The 19622-nt window shown below is 39.1% G+C and overlaps 1 protein-coding gene across 5 annotated transcripts in view; it reads right to left on the reverse strand.

The window, feature by feature from the left end:
- PTPN2 (protein tyrosine phosphatase non-receptor type 2) overlaps nucleotides 1–19622 on the reverse strand; it is an 86215-nt gene that overhangs the window by 10915 nt on the left and 55678 nt on the right. For 4 of the 5 annotated variants that reach the window (XM_059138759.1, XM_059138760.1, XM_059138758.1 and 1 more), the window contains 3 exons: nucleotides 16958–17167; nucleotides 15061–15213; nucleotides 8451–8632 (listed from right to left, as the gene is read on the reverse strand). In XM_059138759.1, coding sequence (XP_058994742.1) covers nucleotides 8451–8632; nucleotides 15061–15213; nucleotides 16958–17167 — 545 coding nt within the window. The remainder of the gene's footprint in view (nucleotides 1–8450; nucleotides 8633–15060; nucleotides 15214–16957; nucleotides 17168–19622) is intronic. The other variant, XM_059138761.1, reaches the window with a different exon arrangement.

Consider the following 19622-nt stretch of genomic DNA (forward strand, 5'->3'; position numbering starts at 1 on the left):
TAATTTCTATTTTAGTGTATTCTGTTATTTTAAAAATGCTTTTTTCGTAACTCACTAAACTGATTTTGTGACCATGGGAATGTGACCTTCAATATGAAAAAACTGACTTGAAGGATATTTAATAATGAAAGAAAATAAAATATTGTGTCCTACTCCCTTGAAACTGAAATTCTTTCAGTAAGATTTCAATTTATTAGCTTCCCTAATGCAAAGCTATACATCAGTATTAAAATTTATTAGGACTGAACAATACAGTATTTCACAGCAATCTTTATGCTCTTTCTACGACCTACTCCCTCAATTAGTTCTCTCTGCTTACAATCCCTAGTTTCCTACAGGGACTGTTTCTGCTTTCAAGCATGATCAGTCTCTTCTCTCCTGGGGGCAGACAGCAAACAATACACACACATACCACCTTCTCACCCTCAGGATACCCCTCTGCAATCACTATTTAACACCTGAGTGGTTTTCTTGATCTCCTCAAAACTGTGAAATTGGACAATCCGTGGTTTACCTTGTTGCATCTGTGTCCTTAAAGATTAAAACTCAAAACCTCTGAAATACTAAGAACACCAATTCAATCATCAAGCCTACTTTCCATTTAATTCTGCCCATTACCAAAACAAAACAACAACAACATTAGGCACCTGAGAATCTTATTGCTGAAAAAGATATGGTAATTTAAAACATGATTTCTTGATTTCAAAGCATTATACTTAAGGTGAAAGAAGGAATAAGCAGTTAATGGTTTAACTTGTAGTCTAAAACCACTAGAGCCATAAATAAGGAGTAACACTGCTAAGTCATAATAAACTCTTCAGTGTAATACAGAATAACATATACACTATGTATTTATTGTAATGTTACCTTTCATAAGATTTCAAGTAATTTTTTAAAAAAGATTTTATTTATTTATTTGTCAGAGAGAGAAAGTGAGAGAGAGGGTGGGGGAAGAGCACACAAGCAGGGGGAGCAGCAGGCAGAGGGAGCGTGATGCAGGGGTGTCCATCATGTTCTCAGCCTAATGGACTGAGCCACCGAGGCAATTTTTTTTTTAATAATTTTTTATTTTTTATAAACATATATTTTTATCCCCAGGGGTACAGGTCTGTGAATCACCAGGTTTACACACTTCACAGCACTCACCAAAGCACATACCCTCCCCAATGTCCATAATCCCACCCCCTTCTCCCAAACCCCCTCCCCCCGGCAACCCTCAGTTTGTTTTGTGAGATTAAGAGTCACTTATGGTTTGTCTCCCTCCCAATCCCATCTTCTTTCATTTATTCTTCTCGTACCCACTTAAGCCCCCATGTTGCATCACCACTTCCTCATATCAGGGAGATCATATGATAGTTGTCTTTCTCCGCTTGACTTATTTCGCTAAGCATGATACGCTCTAGTTCCATCCATGTTGTCGCAAACGGCAAGATTTCATTTCTTTTGATGGCTGCATAGTATTCCATTATGTATATATACCACATCTTCTTGATCCATTCATCTGTTGATGGACATCTAGGTTCTTTCCATAGTTTGGCTATTGTGGACATTGCTGCTATAAACATTCGAGTACACGTGCCCCTTTGGATCACTACGTTTGTATCTTTAGGGTAAATACCCAATAGTGCAATTGCTGGGTCATAGGGCAGTTCTATTTTCAACATTTTGAGGAACCTCCATGCTGTTTTCCAGAGAGGTTGCACCAGCTTGCATTCCCACCAACAGTGTAGGAGGGTTCCCCTTTCTCCGCATCCTCACCAGCATCTGTCATTTCCTGACTTGTTGATTTTAGCCATTCTGACTGGTGTGAGGTGATATCTCATGGTGGTTTTGATTTGTATTTCCCTGATGCCAAGTGATATGGAGCACTTTTTCATGTGTCTGTTGGCCATCTGGATGTCTTCTTTGCAGAAATGTCTGTTCATGTCCTCTGCCCATTTCTTGATTGGATTATTTGTTCTTTGGGTGTTGAGTTTGATAAGTTCTTTATAGATTCTGGACACTAGTCCTTTATCTGATATGTTGTTTGCAAATATCTTCTCCCATTCTGTCAGTTGTCTTTTGATTTTGTTAACTGTTTCCTTTGCTGTGCAAAAGCTTTTGATCTTGATGAAATCCCAATAGTTCATTTTTGCCCTTACTTCCCTTGCCTTTGGCGTTGTTCCTAGGAAGATGTTGCTGCGGCTGAGGTCGAAGAGGTTGCTGCCTGTGTTCTCCTCAAGGATTTTGATGGATTCCTTTTGCACATTGAGGTCCTTCATCCATTTTGAGTCTATTTTCGTGTGTGGTGTAAGGAAATGGTCCAATTTCATTTTTCTGCATGTGGCTGTCCAATTTTCCCAGCACCACTTATTGAAGAGGCTGTCTTTTTTCCATTGGACATTCTTTCCTGCTTTGTCGAAGATTAGTTGACCATAGAGTTGAGGGTCTATTTCTGGGCTCTCTATTCTGTTCCATTGATCTATGGGTCTGTTTTTGTGCCAGTACCATGCTGTCTTGATGATGACAGCTTTGTAATAGAGCTTGAAGTCCGGAATTGCGATGCCACCAACGTTGGCTTTCTTTTTCAATATCCCTTTGGCTATTCAAGGTCTTTTCTGGTTCCATATAAATTTTAGAATTATTTGTTCCATTTCTTTGAAAAAGATGGATGGTACTTTGATAGGAATTGCATTAAATGTGTAGATTGCTTTAGGTAGCATAGACATTTTCACAATATTTATTCTTCCAATCCAGGAGCATGGAACATTTTTCCATTTCTTTGTGTCTTCCTCAATTTCTTTCATGAGTACTTTATAGTTTTCTGAGTATAGATTCTGTGTCTCTTTGGTTAGGTTTATTCCTAGGTATCTTATGGTTTTGGGTGCAATTGTAAATGGGATTGACTCCTTAATTTCCCTTTCTTCTGTCTTGCTGTTGGTGTAGAGAAATGCAACTGATTTCTGTGCATTGATTTTATATCCTGACATTTTACTGAATTCCTGTATAAGTTCTAGCAGTTTTGGAGTGGAGTCTTTTGGGTTTTCCACATATAGTATCATATCATCTGCGAAGAGTGATAATTTGACTTCTTCTTTGCCGATTTGGATGCCTTTAATTTCCTTTTGTTGTCTGATTGCTGAAGCTAGGACCTCTAGTACTATGTTGAATAGCAGTGGTGATAATGGACATCCCTGCCGTGTTCCTGACCTTAGTGGAAAAGCTTTCAGTTTTTCTCCATTGAGAATGATATTTGCGGTGGGTTTTTCACAGATGGCTTTGATGATATTGAGGTATGTGTCCTCTATCCCTACACTTTGAAGAGTTTTGATCAGGAAGGGATGCTGTACTTTGTCAAATGCTTTTTCAGCATCTATTGAGAGTATCATATGGTTCTTGTTCTTTCTTTTATTGATGTGTTGTATCACATTGACTGATTTGCGGATGTTGAACCAACCTTGCAGCCCTGGAATAAATCCTACTTGGTCGTGGTGAATAATCTTTTTAATGTACTGTTGAATCCTATTGGCTAGTATTTTGTTGAGTATTTTCGCATCTGTGTTCATCAAGGATATTGGTCTATAGCTCTCTTTTTTGGTGGGATCCTTGTCTGGTTTTGGGATCAAGGTGATGCTGGCCTCATAAAATGAGTTTGGAAGTTTTCCTTCCATTTCTATTTTTTGGAACAGTTTTAGGAGAATAGGAATTAGTTCTTCTTTAAATGTTTGGTAGAATTCCGCCGGGAAGCTGTCTGGCCCTGGGCTTTTGTTTGTTTGGAGATTTTTAATGACTGTTTCAATCTCCTTACTGGTTATGGGTCTGTTCAGGCTTTCTATTTCTTCCTGGTTCAGTTGTGGTAGTTTATATGTTTCTAGGAATGCATCCATTTCTTCCAGATTGTCAAATTTATTGCTGTAGAGTTGCTCATAGTATGTTCTTATAATAGTTTGTATTTCTTTGGTGTTAGTTGTGATCTCTCCTCTTTCATTCATGATTTTATTTATTTGGGTCCTTTCTCTTTTCTTTTTGATAAGTCGGGCCAGGGGTTTATCAATTTTATTAATTCTTGCAAAGAACCAGCTCTTACTTTTGTTGATTTGTTCTATTGTTTTTTTGGTTTCTATTTCATTGATTTCTGCTCTGATCTTTATGATTTCTCTTCTCCTGCTGGGCTTAGGGTTTCTTTCTTGTTTTTTCTCCAGCTCCTTTAGTTGTAGGGTTAGATTGTGTACCTGAGACCTTTCTTGTTTCTTGAGAAAGGCTTGTACCGCTATATATTTTCCTCTCAGGACTGCCTTTGTTGTGTCCCACAGATTTTGAACTGTTGTATTTTCATTATCATTTGTTTCCATGATTTTTTTCAATTCTTCTTTAATTTCCCGGTTGACCCATTCATTCTTTAGAAGGATGCTGTTTAGTCTCCATGTATTTTGGTTCTTTTCAAACTTCCTTTTGTGCTTGAGTTCTAGCTTTAGAGCATTGTGGTCTGAAAATATGCAGGGAATGATCCCAATCTTTTGATACCGGTTGAGTCCTGATTTAGGACCGAGGATGTGATCTATTCTGGAAAATGTTCCATGTGCACTAGAGAAGAATGTGTATTCTGTTGCTTTGGGATGAAATGTTCTGAATATATCTGTGATGTCCATCTGGTCCAGTGTGTCGTTTAAGGCCTTTATTTCCTTGCTGATCTTTTGCTTGGATGATCTGTCCATTTCAGTGAGGGGAGTGTTAAAGTCCCCTACTATTATTGTATTATTGTTGATGTGTTTCTTTGATTTTGTTATTAATTGGTTTATATAGTTGGCTGCTCCCACGTTGGGGGCATAGATATTTAAAATTGTTAAATCTTCTTGTTGGACACACCCTTTGAGTATGATATAGCGTCCTTCCTCATCTCTTATTATAGTCTTTGGCTTAAAATCTAATTTATCTGATATAAGGATTGCCACTCCTGCTTTCTTCTGATGTCCATTAGCATGGTAAATTCTTTTCCACCCCCTCACTTTAAATCTGGAGGTGTCTTCGGGCTTAAAATGAGTTTCTTGGAGGCAACATATAGATGGGTTTTGTTTTTTTATCCATTCTGATACCCTGTGTCTTTTGACAGGGGCATTTAGCCCATTAACATTCAGGGTAACTATTGAGAGATATGAATTTAGTGCCATTGTATTGCCTGTAAGGTGACTGTTACTGTATATGGTCTCTGTTCCTTTCTGATCTACCACTTGTAGGCTCTCTCTTTGCTTAGAGGACCCCTTTCAAGATTTCCTGTAGAGCTGGTTTGGTGTTTGCAAATTCTTTCAGTTGTTGTTTGTCCTGGAAGCTTTTAATCTCTCCTTCTATTTTCAATGATAGCCTAGCTGGATATAGTATTCTGGGCTGCATGTTTTTCTCATTTAGTGCTCTGAAAATATCATGCCAGCTCTTTCTGGCCTGCCAGGTCTCTGTGGACAAGTCAGTTGCCAATCTAATATTTTTACCATTGTATGTTACAGACTTCTTTTCCTGGGCTGCTTTCAGGATTTTCTCTTTGTCACTGAGACTTGTAAATTTTACTATTAGGTGACGGGGTGTGGGCCTATTCTTATTGATTTTGAGGGGCGTTCTCTGAACCTCCTGAATTTTGATGCTCGTTCCCTTTGCCATATTGGGGAAATTCTCCCCAATAATTCTCTCTAGTATACCTTCTGCTCCCTTCTCTCTTTCTTCTTCTTCTGGAATCCCAATTATTCTAATGTTGTTTCGTCTTATGGTGTCACTTATCTCTCGAATTCTCCCCTCGTGGTCCAGTAGCTGTTTGTCCCTCTTTTGCTCAGCTTCTTTATTCTCTGTCATTTGGTCTTCTATATCACTAATTCTTTCTTCTGCCTCATTTATCCTAGCAGTGAGAGCCTCCATTTTTGATTGCACCTCATTAATAGCTTTTTTGATTTCAACTTGGTTAGATTTTATTTCTTTTATTTCTCCAGAAAGGGCTTTTATATCTCTCGAGAGGGTTTCTCTAATATCTTCCATGCCTTTTTCGAGCCCGGTTAGAACATTGAGAATTGTCATTCTGAACTCTAGATCTGACATATTACCGATGTCTGTATTGATTAGGTCCCTAGCCTTCGGTACTGCCTCTTGTTCTTTTTTTTGTGTTGAATTTTTCCGTCTTGTCATTTTGTCCAGATAAGAGTATATGAAGGGGCAAGTAAAATACTAAAAGGGTGGCAACAACCTCAGGAAAATATGCTTTAACCAAATTACAAGAGATCCAAAATCGTGAGGGGGGAGAAAGGGGATAAAAAGAGGTTCAAAAAGGAAGAAAGAAAAAAAAAAAGAAAAAAGAAAAAAAAAAAGAAAAGAATTTAAAAAAAAGAAAACACCTAAGAAAAATATAAAAAAGAAAAAATATATGTATTAGATAAACTAGTAAAAAATCGTTAAAAAAGAAAAAGGTAACAGTTAAAAAAAAAATTTTACCCGAAGGCGAGAAAAAAAAACAAAAAATGAAAAAGAAAAAAAATTAAATTAACTGCAAGACTAAAAAAAATCACAAGGAAAAAGCCATGAGTTCCGTGCTTTGCTTTCTCCTCCTCTAGAATTCTGCTGCTCTCCTTGGTATTGAAACCGCACTCTTTGGTAGGTGAACTTGGTCTCGGCTGGATTTCTTGTTGATCTTCTGGGGGAGGGGCCTGTTGTAGTGATTCTCAAGTGTCTTTGCCCCAGGCGGAATTACACCACCCTTACCTGGGGGCCGGGGTGAGTAATCCTCTTGGGTTTGCTTTCAGGAGCTTTTGTTCCCTGAGCGCTTTCCGTAGAGTTCCGGAGGACGGGAATACAAATGGCGGCCTCCTGGTCTCTGGCCCGGAGGAGCCGAGAGCCCAGGGCCGCACTCCTCAGTGCGTGCTCAGGGAACTGCGCCCAGTTACTCCCGCCTGCCTGACCTCCGGCCGCGCTCCGAGCTCACCGAGCCTGCGACCGGTTCAAGGTCACCCCGAGCTGCGAGCTTACTGTTGGCTCTGTCTCTGTAGCCGGCTTTCCCGTTCCAATACCCGCAAGCTCTGCGACACTCAGACACCCCCGATCCTTCTGTGACCCTGCGGGACCTGAGGCCACGCTGACCCCATGTGGGCTTTGCCCCGGGTAGCCTCTGGAGCGATGTCCCTCAGCGGAACAGACTTTTAAAAGTCCTGATTTTGTGCGCGTTTGCTCCGCCGCTTGCCGGGAGCCGGCCCCTCCCCCCGGGGTCTATCTTCCTGTCGCTTTGTATTCACTTCTCCGCCGGTCCTACCTTTCAGAAAGTGGTTGTTTTTCTGTTTCCAGAATTGCTGTGCTTCTTCTCTTTGATCTGCCGATGGATTTTCAGGTGTTTGCAATCTTTAGATAAGCTATCTAGCTGATCTCCGGCTAGCTGAAGTAGTCTCAGCCTGCTACTTCTCCGCCATCTTGACTCCTCTCAAGGCAATTTTTATATTGAGGAAACATAGAAGTGAAGCTACTATAATATAGAGGAGACCTCAATGATTCTCACGGTGCCCCAATATCCCAGTGTAACCAACAGAACTAAAACACACAAAATGTACCACTTAAATAAAAAGCATTTTTGACAGAGAAAAAATATCAAGAAAGTATCAAGAGGGGCCGTGAACATCGCATTCACTCACACCTCAGGATACCAGCTTCCTGCCGGGTGGGAGATAACCAGAGCCTTAGAAATGTAAAGGTTTCGATTTATTTTATTTTTATTTTTTTAAAGGTTTTATTTATTTATTTGACAGGCAGAGATCCCAAGTAGGCAGAGAGGCAGACACAGAGAGAGAGAGGTGGAAGCAGGCTCCCCGGGGAGCAGAGAGCCCGACGCAGGGCTCGATCCCAAGATCCCAGGATCCCAGGATCATGACCTGAGCCGAAGGCAGAGGCTTTAACCCATTGAGCCACCCAGGTGCCCCTAAAGGTTTCAATTTAAAAACTTAAAATGTTTACACGTTTATATGGATTCAAAACTCAAAAAATATAAAAAGGCAATTTTTTTTTGAAAAAGACTTCTCCCCTCCCAATAATGTAATGAAGTTTAAACACTCATTTAGATATTTGATAATTTCATTAAAGGCCCATTACCCATTACACGGCAACTACAGCATGAACACTAATACTTGTATAAATGGCAGGTATTCATACCACTTATTTTCTGTTTCATACTATATATTTTAGCATCTAATTATGTTAACTTGAGCACTCAAATTAGTATTGAGTTAAACTATTTTCCAACTGGTTTCTGCCTATAAGCACTGGCTTCTTAATATGGTTGAAAGCTCTTTGAGATCAATGATGTCATTGTATACTACTTAAATATCCTTAGGTAATAAATAAATGAACAGCTACATTAATTCAATAAACAAAGGGCCTATATTGGTTCATATCCACTGAACTTAATAAAATAAGACAGTATCATCTTTTCAAGCATGTTATTGCCATAAGCTTACCTCTCACTGTTCTCCTCCGCAGTATCCTGCATTTTAGAGGATAGTCCTGTGTATCTGTCACCTGTCAGTTTTTCTTCTTCTAGGACTATCCTATTACCATTGTATTTTTCAGTCATTATTTTGGTTGGTGAATGATCAAAAGCAGGACATAAGTCTTCCTTAGAAAGTTCTTTCCACCGTTTCTAGGTAGGGAAAAGAAGTGAAAAACAAATGGAAACACTAAAAGTTTACTTTTCTTTAAATAAAAAGGATATACAAATTGAAATTATATATTCAACTTTAAGAGAACCCTGTGATGCTAACAGAAGAATGAAAAAGGTATCTTACCAAAAGCTCTTCTAGATGTGCCTATTTTAAATTTGAAATGTAAAAATAATAAAGCATTTAATATTTATGTATAACACTAGGCAGTTGAATATAATAATCTTAATGAAATTAAAGCAGACTTTAACCTATTGAGACAAACTATAGTAGGACCTCACAAAAATATTAGTCATAGTTAGTGAGATTTTAGCCAGAGCCAGATTCTGCCGGACTCGTAACCCACAGGTATGTTAACACTGGAAACAGTGACTAAGACGCACTTGAATGTGATTTAGCATCTCCTTGTTCCTTGCCCATCTGGTCTAACAGAGGAACAACAGTGAGATCTCCAGGCAGTTCTCTGACACCAGAGGACCTTAATTTGTTTTCTTCCAGCTATGCTAGTAGCTCCAGGTAAGTCAGTCCACCATCAGGTTAGACAAAACTATGAGAGCATGCCTAGACTTGAGGAGGCAGGATTTAGAACAAGATCAAGAGAAATTCCATACAAGATCAAGAGAAATTCCATTTCCTTCTTCTATGAAACAGGCTGTCATCACCTACTTTGACAGCTTATTGTGACTAATGATATAACGTATCTAGCAACATGTCTGGCAAATGTCAGATTCTTTTGCCCTCACTGCACCATCCCTAGGGAGAGAGGAAGAGGTGCAAAGTATATCTGGGCCCCTGAAAGCTGAAGGCAGTCACAAAGTGCTAGCCAGGGAGTGAGAAGGCAAGTACACCTTCGGCACGAGGGACCTCTAGCTCCTCAAGTCCTTCAAGGGCTGCAAACACAACCATGCATCTCCAAGCCAGGGACAAGAGTAGGAGTGGTGGCAGTAAGAGCCAACAGTTTTGATTATCTAGGACTCTGACACAGGTCAAAATGACCTCTTGGGGACAGGGGTGATCTCTCTTTGAAGATCTTACCACAGAAGCAAGGAGCCTGGAACCTAATAAATAAGACTCTACAACTTCTTGCCTGAGGACTTTAAGGATTTTGAACACAGATGTAACAATGCAACTCACACTTGTCTGGAACTTAATGGAACACTCTTTCCCTGGAGCTGCTCTGGTACAAAATGGCATTGTTAAAAACAACGCTTGTGTACGGAGATCATTAAAAAAAAATCTTTGGAAAACTCATGGGTACACTGATAAATTAGTTTCTCCTTATTTCATCTTCCTACAATAGAGGAATTAAAGAAAAAGGCATTTTTACCACACTCCACCTTCCCCATATGTAGCTATTTAATTAAGATGCATACTTAATGTATCTTTTTTATAGTAGTTGATTGACAAAAATTTCAAGAATGCAAAATTCTGTAATTTGCTACATCTGGAGGGCAGTGAGTAGGAAAGTTTGGTCAATGTGACTAGAAGATGAAGAATATGTAGAGCCTGACTCTGAGAGCTGAGGCCAGAAAGGAAGTGGACCTCAAGGAAAGACGTCTCCGAACTGATTTTAAGAATCACTGGGATGGAACCCACCACTCCTGAGCAAGGACCTAAGAGGCCGCAAACCATACCCAGAAAGAGTGTCTTGCCAATACTTGAGAAAGTGCTATAACGGAACCTAAGAGTAAGAGGCTTTCACTTTAGAGGACTATGTCAGTTTTCTTTCTTGCCGTTTACCATTTCTGTTACTCAGTCCAGACAGCATTTTGAATACTGGATGCACGTGGGGCAACTGGTCAAGCACGGACTACAGCCACACTGACCTAATGCTGCAGCTGCACTGGCTTTTAATCCTCAGAAGAACCTCAGGAGGTAGGGTCTACTACTGTTACTATCATCACCCCCCTTCTATGGAGGAGCTGGGGTGAGAGAACAGAAGTGACTTGCCCAGGCTAGGCAGCTAATGAACAGAAGGGCCCAAATTTTAATGCTATAATCCCTCATGGTTATTTGTATCTCTGAAAAGCTTATCAATTTCCAATACAAGATAGTTTAAGAAAGTACCCAATAAAAATTGCTCAACTGTCTCCAGAATTTAGGCTGTTTTTTTTTTTTTTTTTTTTTTTAATTTGATTCTTCCCTGGGGACCTAGTCATAACAACCTGACCTTAATATTTGGACAAAACTCAACAATGTCAATAAACAAAAGACAATGACAAAACTCAAACCTTAACTGGACCACTTTCCAGAATCTGCAACAAATCTGGAATCTGTCAACAAGAAAAGGACTCAACAAAAGGGACAGGGGGTGGGGTGGAGAGAAGGAGATATTTAATGCTAGTCAATTTAAACAAACAAACAAAAGGTAGCATCATTTTGCCTTGTCTCTGGGCAGCAAACTCACTCAACTTTGCCTTCCCTGTAACCCACAAGCAAGCAAGTACTTTGAAGTCGCCTGCCTTGGCTTGTCACTGCTGCCTGGGGAAGCCAAAGAATCAGTACTGCACTCGGCTGCAAATTCATTCACGCTGTCCTCCTGAGGCCTGGAGTACAGGCATCTGGACTGAGAGTTTCTTATCGTCCCAAATCTACACTCCCGCTGCACCATGCTCCGGCCTGTCACGAGCTGCTATGAGCAACACCCCAAGCGCCACCTGCAACCCCACACACTTCTCACTGAAGGAAGTCCCTCGAAGGAGCACTGGAAGTGATGTCATTAAACTTGAAACCCACTGTAAGTACTTCAACAGCAGCATCAAATTACCAGTGGCAGATCTTAAAACACCAATTCTGAATTGCCAATTGAGATATGTTACTCTGCGAGGTTTTCTGGAATCATGGATACTGGGTATGTGCTAATCAGTGATACTACCAAGAACTATGATGTCTTTTTATGCCCAACCTTGTGCCAAGAAAGACGTGAGGTAAAGGATATAGTCTCAGAGACAACCAGAAGTCATCTGTATTTATCCAGGTAAGTCAAGATCATTGGAAATTTCCAAAAATAAATACATGCTGTGTGATTATAAATGCATACGTGTACTAACTGATTTCAGAAACAACAGCTTTAGAGGTGAATATTAACAGCACTCCTGTACCGACAGGTTCTAAATCACTTTGTATCTCCATAGGTCAGAAATCGTCATGGAAAAATTAACATAAAACTGTATCCAATAAGGAAAATACCACTCACGTAATATAAATCCAAATGAAGACTGAAGGTGAAGACAGTTGTCTCCTTTAGGAAAAAGTACCAGAAACAAAGAAACAAGGCTCTGGGGCTGCAGAACACACAGTTCTCTGAAGACACGCAGGTTCAGGAAGCATCAGCACCCACAAGCCCAGCCACAGTGCTCACACCAGAAAGAAGCTTCCTTCTTTCATCTTACAAATATTTCTTTCCCCAAAATTCAGAGGTAAAGAAGAGAAGGTAGACATATGGAAAGAAAGAAGAGTCTTTTTATAAATTGGCTATCCTACCCTTGTATGCCAAAAGAGATACTTTTTTTTTTTTTTTTCATCTGACAGACAGAGGTCACAAGTAGGCAGAGAGGCAGGCAGAGAGGAGGAAGCAGGCTCCTTGCTGAGCAGAGAGCCCAATGCGGGGTTAGATCCCAGGTCCCCAGAATCATGACCTGAGCCGAAGGCAGAGGCTTTAACCCACTGAGCCACCCAGGCACCCCCCAAAAGAGATACTTTTATGAGTCAGTTATATTCATGAAGTTTGAGACACGGACATTAACTTTGGATCTTATGATTTAGGATTTCAGAGAACTGAACTTCTCTTAGATTTTTATTTTAAGCTAAGATTCTAGAACAGTATTGTCCAGTGAAATGTAACGGGAGTGGCATATGCAATTTTCAAATGTCTAGTAGTTGTGTTTAAAAGAAGATGAATTTTAATAATATGTTTTATTTAACTCAATATAAATATTTTCATTTGAATATATAATTAATATTTTAAAAATTACTGAAATATTTTATACTTTATCTCCCTGTATTTCATCTTCAAAATCTGATATATTTTTTTTTTAAAAGATTTTTTATTTATTTATTTGACAGAGAGAGATCACAAGTAGGCAGAGAGGCAGGCAGAGAGAGAGAGAGGAGGAAGCAGGCTCCCTGCTGAGCAGAGAGCCCGATGCGGGACTCGATCCCAGGACCCTGAGATCATGACCCGAGCCAAAGGCAGTGGCTTAACCCACTGAGCCACCCAGGCGCCCCTATTTTTTTTTTTTTTTAATTTAAAGATTTTATCTATTCATTTGACAGACAGAGATCACAAGTAGGCAGAGAGGTAGGCAGAGAGAGAGGCGGAAGCAGGCTCCCTGCCAGAGAGCCCGATGCGGGACTCGATCCCAGGACCCTGGAACCATGACCCCAGCCAACGGCAGAGACTTTAACCCACTGAGCCACTCAGGTGCCCCCAGTATGTGTTTTATACTTTAAGCAGATCTCGAATCAGACTAGCCAAATTTCAAGTACTCAGTAGCATGTCTGGTTAATGGCTTCAGTATTGGATAGCAAAGTTCCAGGCAGAGAAAATTATCCAGGTAAAACAAATCCATATTCGTTTACTCATTAATTATTCTTATAATAAAAAAAATTATAGCACCACATAAACTGCAGGTACCCTTAGACCATTTCTGTGGAAACTGACCCCTTCAAATGGGTAATAGGCTTTTCTGATCCTGAGTACCTGAAAAATACAGAGATGTTGCCAACATCCTACATGAAGAAGGGGCAGAGAATGCCTTGGGTTAGCACGGAATACTAGCTGAAGCTACATGGAGAATCTGATGACTATAATGTACCACATAAACTGAAGCAAACAAACAAAAAATTCTCCCAAACCACAAACTACACCGTTATAATAATAATAATAACCATAATAAATTATGTTCATAAAATTCACCTCTGTAGTGAAAAAGATCCTCAAAGTAAGTGAGTATATATTCTGAAACTAAGGAAACATGAAAAAGTTTTAAAGTGGAGGGAGGGAGACTATCCAAAGGACAGCACATTTGCCCCACAATTAGTCTGTAAGAATGACCAGGAAATAAGCAATGAACAACTAGGGAAGCTATAAGTGCCTGAAAAAAGTTTGGTTTAACTACTTAACATTTTTCCAATCAACTCCAAACTGGAGAAAAGTTCACAGAGATTATAAAAAAGAGAGAGAGAATGAGAGACACACATACACACACATTTTCCTAATCTTAAACATCTGAGATATCTTTTACTTCTGACTCACTGTTCACTGCCAAGCAAACCAAGTGTTCCCAAAGTCTGACTTCTGAAGAAGGGTGTCATGTTTTGTGGGCCTAATCTACACGTTGAGTATTTTATGGACGGGTGCAATGTTTCTCTTCATTAAAGATTTACTCCTGTTCCTTGGTTTGCCTCTCTATTTTTTTTTCTCCTTTACTTATTTGTTTCTTAAATTCCACATACGAATGAAGTCATATTGTATCTGTCTTTCTCTGACTTACTTTGCTTAGCATTATACTCTCTAGTTCCATCCATCTTGTTGCAAATGGCAAGATTATGAGCCTCCAAAATTTTACTGAGAATAGTTTGTCTTGAATAGTTAAAATAATACTAATGATCAGAACAAAAGTTAGCTGAGAAAATTGCTTAAGAATATTTTAATGCCTCTGAAATCTATACAACACTTAACTTATATTTAATTCCACTACCACGGATGGTCTGAGTTATTTAAAAAAGCCTTATTCAGAATATTTGTCTTGCCTCACAGAAATTAAAGAGCCAGTATATATGTTCATAAGAGAAAGAGTTTTTGTCTACTTATGTCCAATACTATGTGACCAGATAGGACAATAAATGTTACTTCTGTTTCTATTTTATATTTTATGTTAGTACATAACATATTTCAGATAACCAGTCTTTGAACCTAGTTTTTGCAAATGTGGAATAAAAATATTTTCATGAGAGCATAGCCAGCAAGCAGAGAAACATAACTTTCTATTGAAACTTCATTACGTCTGTCATAAGTATTCAAGCTGCTCACTGTTAACAAAATTAAGCATCTATTATATAAACTAAGTGTTCTGTAATTGCAGATCAAGCTTCTAATGTGCTAAAATGACCAAAATTCTCTGGTTTACTTTAATGCTTAAACTAATTTCCTTATACGAAAATTCCACTTTAATAAAATCTTGTTCCCACTAGGGCTTTTGAGTAACAGGAAAGATTTAACATGAGACTGAGGTATATAGGAGGACATGAGCTTAAATTTTACAATTTTAAGATGGCCAGCTGGGTTTTCCACATGAATGGAAATATGCTTTTTGGAAGGAACAAGTACTTCAGTGGAGTACAGCCATTATTTGATGCTCATCATATATAATACAAAGGTATTATTTATTTCCCTAAAAAAGTTTACCTGTATATTTGAATCTCCCTTTATAAATTTTCCTCCTTCTATTATAGTCATATATGAAAATCTGAGTTGATCTGGTGTCTGAATAAGTCCCATTCGATATTTCCTCATATTCAGTAACAGTTGTTTAATGTTAATATCATCTCCTTTTTCCATCTGCAAGAAAGGTAAAAATTATTCAAGCCTTTTGTTGTTAGGAGTCCAGGAAAGAGAAGCAATACAGGACAGCTAGCTGCTAAGCATTCTGCAGTGTGCAGTGGGTCTCCCCAAGAACAAGAAGGTAGCACTGCAGCTGTAACTCTTTCTGCACAGAACAGCTACCCCAACCAACCACCTTTCCCACACCCCAACTGTTCAAGCAGTAGATGGAGGCCTTTAATTGATACACAACTGATTCCAAACCAATCACAGTAATGTTATTTACTCTGGCCAGTGTTTGTCTAAGGAAGAACTTAGGCACAGTTCCAGCTTAATGTAAAGATAAATCCAATGAGATTAGTGTTTTGTTTTGTTTGTTTTTTAAAGGTCTTGACAGAAGTAAATCTTCTTTTTGCCCAGTGCCCTTCTGCCTTCATGTCTGTGTCCATCAGCTCTCTAAAGATGGTGGAGAAGGAAGACAGGAAAAGCCTAAGTCCACAAGGACACTGTTAAGTCCCTGCACCAGCTTCGGACTATCCATCCCATATTTCAACCAGCATAACCCTCGGCCCCGCTGAAAAAGAATAAAGTGGGAGTTATATCTGTCAGGGAATAGGCACAAACACACAACCCAGTTTTTAATAGTCATTCACCAGTAAGTGTATAGACAGTAGAATATTTTGTTAAATGTGTTAAAGTTCACTTTAATGTAACAATCAGTTTAAGATTTTATTTTATCTGAGAGTGCGAGAGTGCAAGAGTGTGAGCGTGGGGCAGGGGGGGCAGAGGGAGACAGAGAGAATCTCAAGCAGACTCTGCACCGAGTGCACCAACGAGATCATGACCTGAGCCGAAACCAAGTCAGACGCCTGACTGACTGAGACATCCAGGTGCCCCAACCCAGTTTTCTTTTAAACTTTTTAAATTTTAATTTTAAATTAAGTGTGCTCTGTGCCTGACATGGTGCTTCAACTCATGATTCCTAGATCAAGAGCTGCATGCTCTACTGACGAAGCCATCCAGGCATCCTGTAACAATCCAGTTTTTGAATGAAGTGTGTATTACTTACAGGCAGAGTAGTGAAGCAATACAGTACGTGTACAAACATTCAACCCTTCCTGCGCTCCAGAGATGCCCTATGCCCCAAATAAGGAAAAAATGGATATTCTAAAAAGAAAAGGCATGTGCCTGGATCCAGACTGGGCTGGGAATGGGTTGGTGGAAAAAGAGTACAGCCCTTGGGGGACAGAGATTGGAATCTCAGGGGAATAATAATACCAACATTTACTGAAAGCTTAGAAAATACCAGGGACCCTAAGTGTTCCAAATGTATTAAATCATTTAATTCTCGCCACAGACCCGTGAGGAAAATTTTATCATTATCCTTAGTTTGTAAATAAGGAAACTCAAGGCAAGAGACATGTTGCTTGAGCTGGAAGGAATTCAATATTTTATGTCAATTTGTATTTGAAAAACAAGGAAGGGGAAAGACCTATTATTTCTGTAATATAAAGCTATCAGGGGGGAAATAAAAGTCTTCTTGGAGATCTCTAGAATCATCTTGGATAGAGCCCCACCACTCACAAACAAGAGGCAGTTTTTAAAAGGGTATAAGTGAAATTTTTTTAGGTTTTTCTGAAAAAGGCAGAAGTTTAAGTTTTGAAAATCACAGTTCTGGGATATTGACATTTGAGCTTACTTCTGCCAAGGAAAACAATAAAAAATTAAACAAGACTAAAATCAGATCATCAGCAGCACTTACCAGAACAAGACAGGTATCTACTAGAGAAAAGGTGCCTGACCGCCCAATGCCCGCGCTACAGTGGATCACTGCAGGCCCGTGTTCAGGATTCAAGGAACCAGACTCTCTCACTTTAAATAAGAAATTGAGAAATGAAGCTGGTGATTCAGGGACTCCAAAATCTGGCCAGGTAGTATAATGAAAGTGAGATATTGTTCTGGTTTCACCACTCTAAAAAAGTGAAAATCAAGGGAAAAGTTAGTTCTAATTTCTTTTTGATGAAAAAAAACTACTATGTGTTTTGTGTTAATGTGTTTAATACCGTGATGTTTTTGTTTGGTTTTTGATAATCACTCACACAAGTTGGGAGTTCTTCAGGAGAATATGGAATTTATTAACGATAGTACCTCTAAAACATTATTTTGCAGGCATGTCCTAAGCTTTTTATGTAGTAAGTCAACCTCTACAACGGTCCTAATAAAACTCCTTTTCCAGACGAGATAACAGAGGCAAAAGGTTAAGTAATTTACCCAAGATGACACGTTAAGAAATGGAAGAGCCTGAATTTGAAACTGCAGTCTGGGCTCTTAACCACCAACCTCTACACCATACGTGATGCCAATATTTTAATTCATATATCATGAGGAGTATTCCTTTTTCTTTTCTATTAAAAAAAAAAAAACCTACCAGTATAATTTTACATTCTTTAATGGTTTCCATTTTAAGAATGCCCAACATTTTTAGATCTAATTTTTCTCATTATGTGAGTTATCCTGTAGATTGTGCTACACAGGCTCCGAGGAGCAACTCAAGAATTAATTTAAAGAAACAATCTTTACATTTTTAATTGAAATCGTTCTTCTAACTGCTGCTCTTCCCCATGGTAATAATTTCCAATCCTAAAACTGTTTATAGGACTTAGCTGATGTGCTAAAATGGTTTACCAAATAGCTCTATGCTTCCTGACTCTTAAAGCCTGCCTGGCATTCACTATCACTTCCTGGATCTTCCTGATGAGCTTTATTCTGACTAACTCATTATGAAAATGTTCCTAAGCTTTTGCCAGCTGCCTTTTGCCCCATGAAGCACTTTAGTGCCTTCCAGTCTTCATTTTTGTAAACCAAAGCAGTAACTCTCTAACATATCTCTGAACAATTTCTCAGTTTCATTGTAGGATGTTTATGGAGAGAGAAGCCACACAAGCAACATTAGGGGAAAAAACAACCACCACCACATGATAATTTTCATGGTTAACAGCTAAAGATGATTATTATAGTATCTTGCTTTTGGGACAAGTTTTCAGAATTAATATTCATGTTATAAAAAATAAAATTTCCCCCTTTTTCAGTAGAAATGAAGATTCCTAAGTCCCAGAATGGTTATACAAGGTATAATACTGATTAAATACAGTGTAGAAATTCTTTAAAAAATTTCAAATTACATACTTCCAGTGACTAATTTTCTTAAAATTCAGCTTTCATAATTCCAAATACACTCTGATCCATAGGCTCTCAGTACACTGACAGTATCAGAAGACAGAAATCTATTACTAATTAAAATGATCATTGGGATTCCTAAATTTCAAAACATTTCCTTTTAAAATTATAGCTTATTGTCTGTAAAAAAGTGGGGAGGTTAAATTTACTGTATTAAAAAAAGGTATTGAAAATATTCCAAATTAAGAAGGCTAATCTTCAGTTTCTTCTTACAAAGCCATAAATGGACACCTAACAACACATTACCAGCACAGAAATGGGCTAAAGTGGCTGTTCCTGCCATAGCCCAGGGGCATGGAGAACTCAAAGCCACATCTTCCTTTAAATGGGGTCTAAGATTCCAGTGGGTGTGTTTACCCCTAATTTCCAGACACCACCCCCACCCCCACCCCCACCCTCCGGGCCCCAACACACACTGCCAGGCTGTGGTCATCCACTATGCTGACCTTACAAAGCAGGGCCAGATTCTGCCATGTGAGCCTAAACCAGGTCCAGTGTGGACCTGCTGGAGCTACCTGGTCTGAGCGGTGGTGCCAGAACCCGGCTCACCTGTGAGCTGTGCTCTGCAAGGTACGGCCCAGTTTCTGACACAGCTGTATACTCACTTATGCTACTTACTGCATCACCTCTGGCTTAAAACCCAGAGTCAACCCACAATCCTGAGCAACTGCTTGCTTTTTTTTCCCACTTGTATGATTTTGGCTCAAGACTAGCAGTCTGTTGATTTTTTTTCAAATTCAGGTCATGCTGTCTGGGATACTCAAAGCCAGTTCCCAGAAATGTTCACGACTGTTTGTATAATGCAGTCTTCCCCACTAATAGATTTTTGAGAATCAGTCTTTTTTCTTCCCCTAACAGGACCAGACTAAAGAACTTCTTAAGAAGTTAATTTTTACTAATGTGTCCCTACTGAAACAAGATTCAAAGTCACAGCTCACAAAAACCATACAATTCCCAACGGACCACTTCATGAAGCAGTAAGATCCATATGTTTACTACTGTGATAGAAAAGAAATGTTTATATACTTGACTGGACCTCTTCTCTTTTTCGTGCTGGAAAAAAAAAAAAAAAGAGAGAGGGGGTGGGGGGAAAGGACTGCCAAAGGCTAGAGAGCTAAAACAAAATTCATCTTTATTCCAAACAAGCTCTCTACATGTAGCCTTTGCAATTTTTGACAAACTCCCTATTT

This window comes from Mustela lutreola, chromosome 11 (assembly GCF_030435805.1).
Source record: "Mustela lutreola isolate mMusLut2 chromosome 11, mMusLut2.pri, whole genome shotgun sequence".
In the NCBI taxonomy this organism is placed as follows: domain Eukaryota; kingdom Metazoa; phylum Chordata; class Mammalia; order Carnivora; family Mustelidae; genus Mustela; species Mustela lutreola.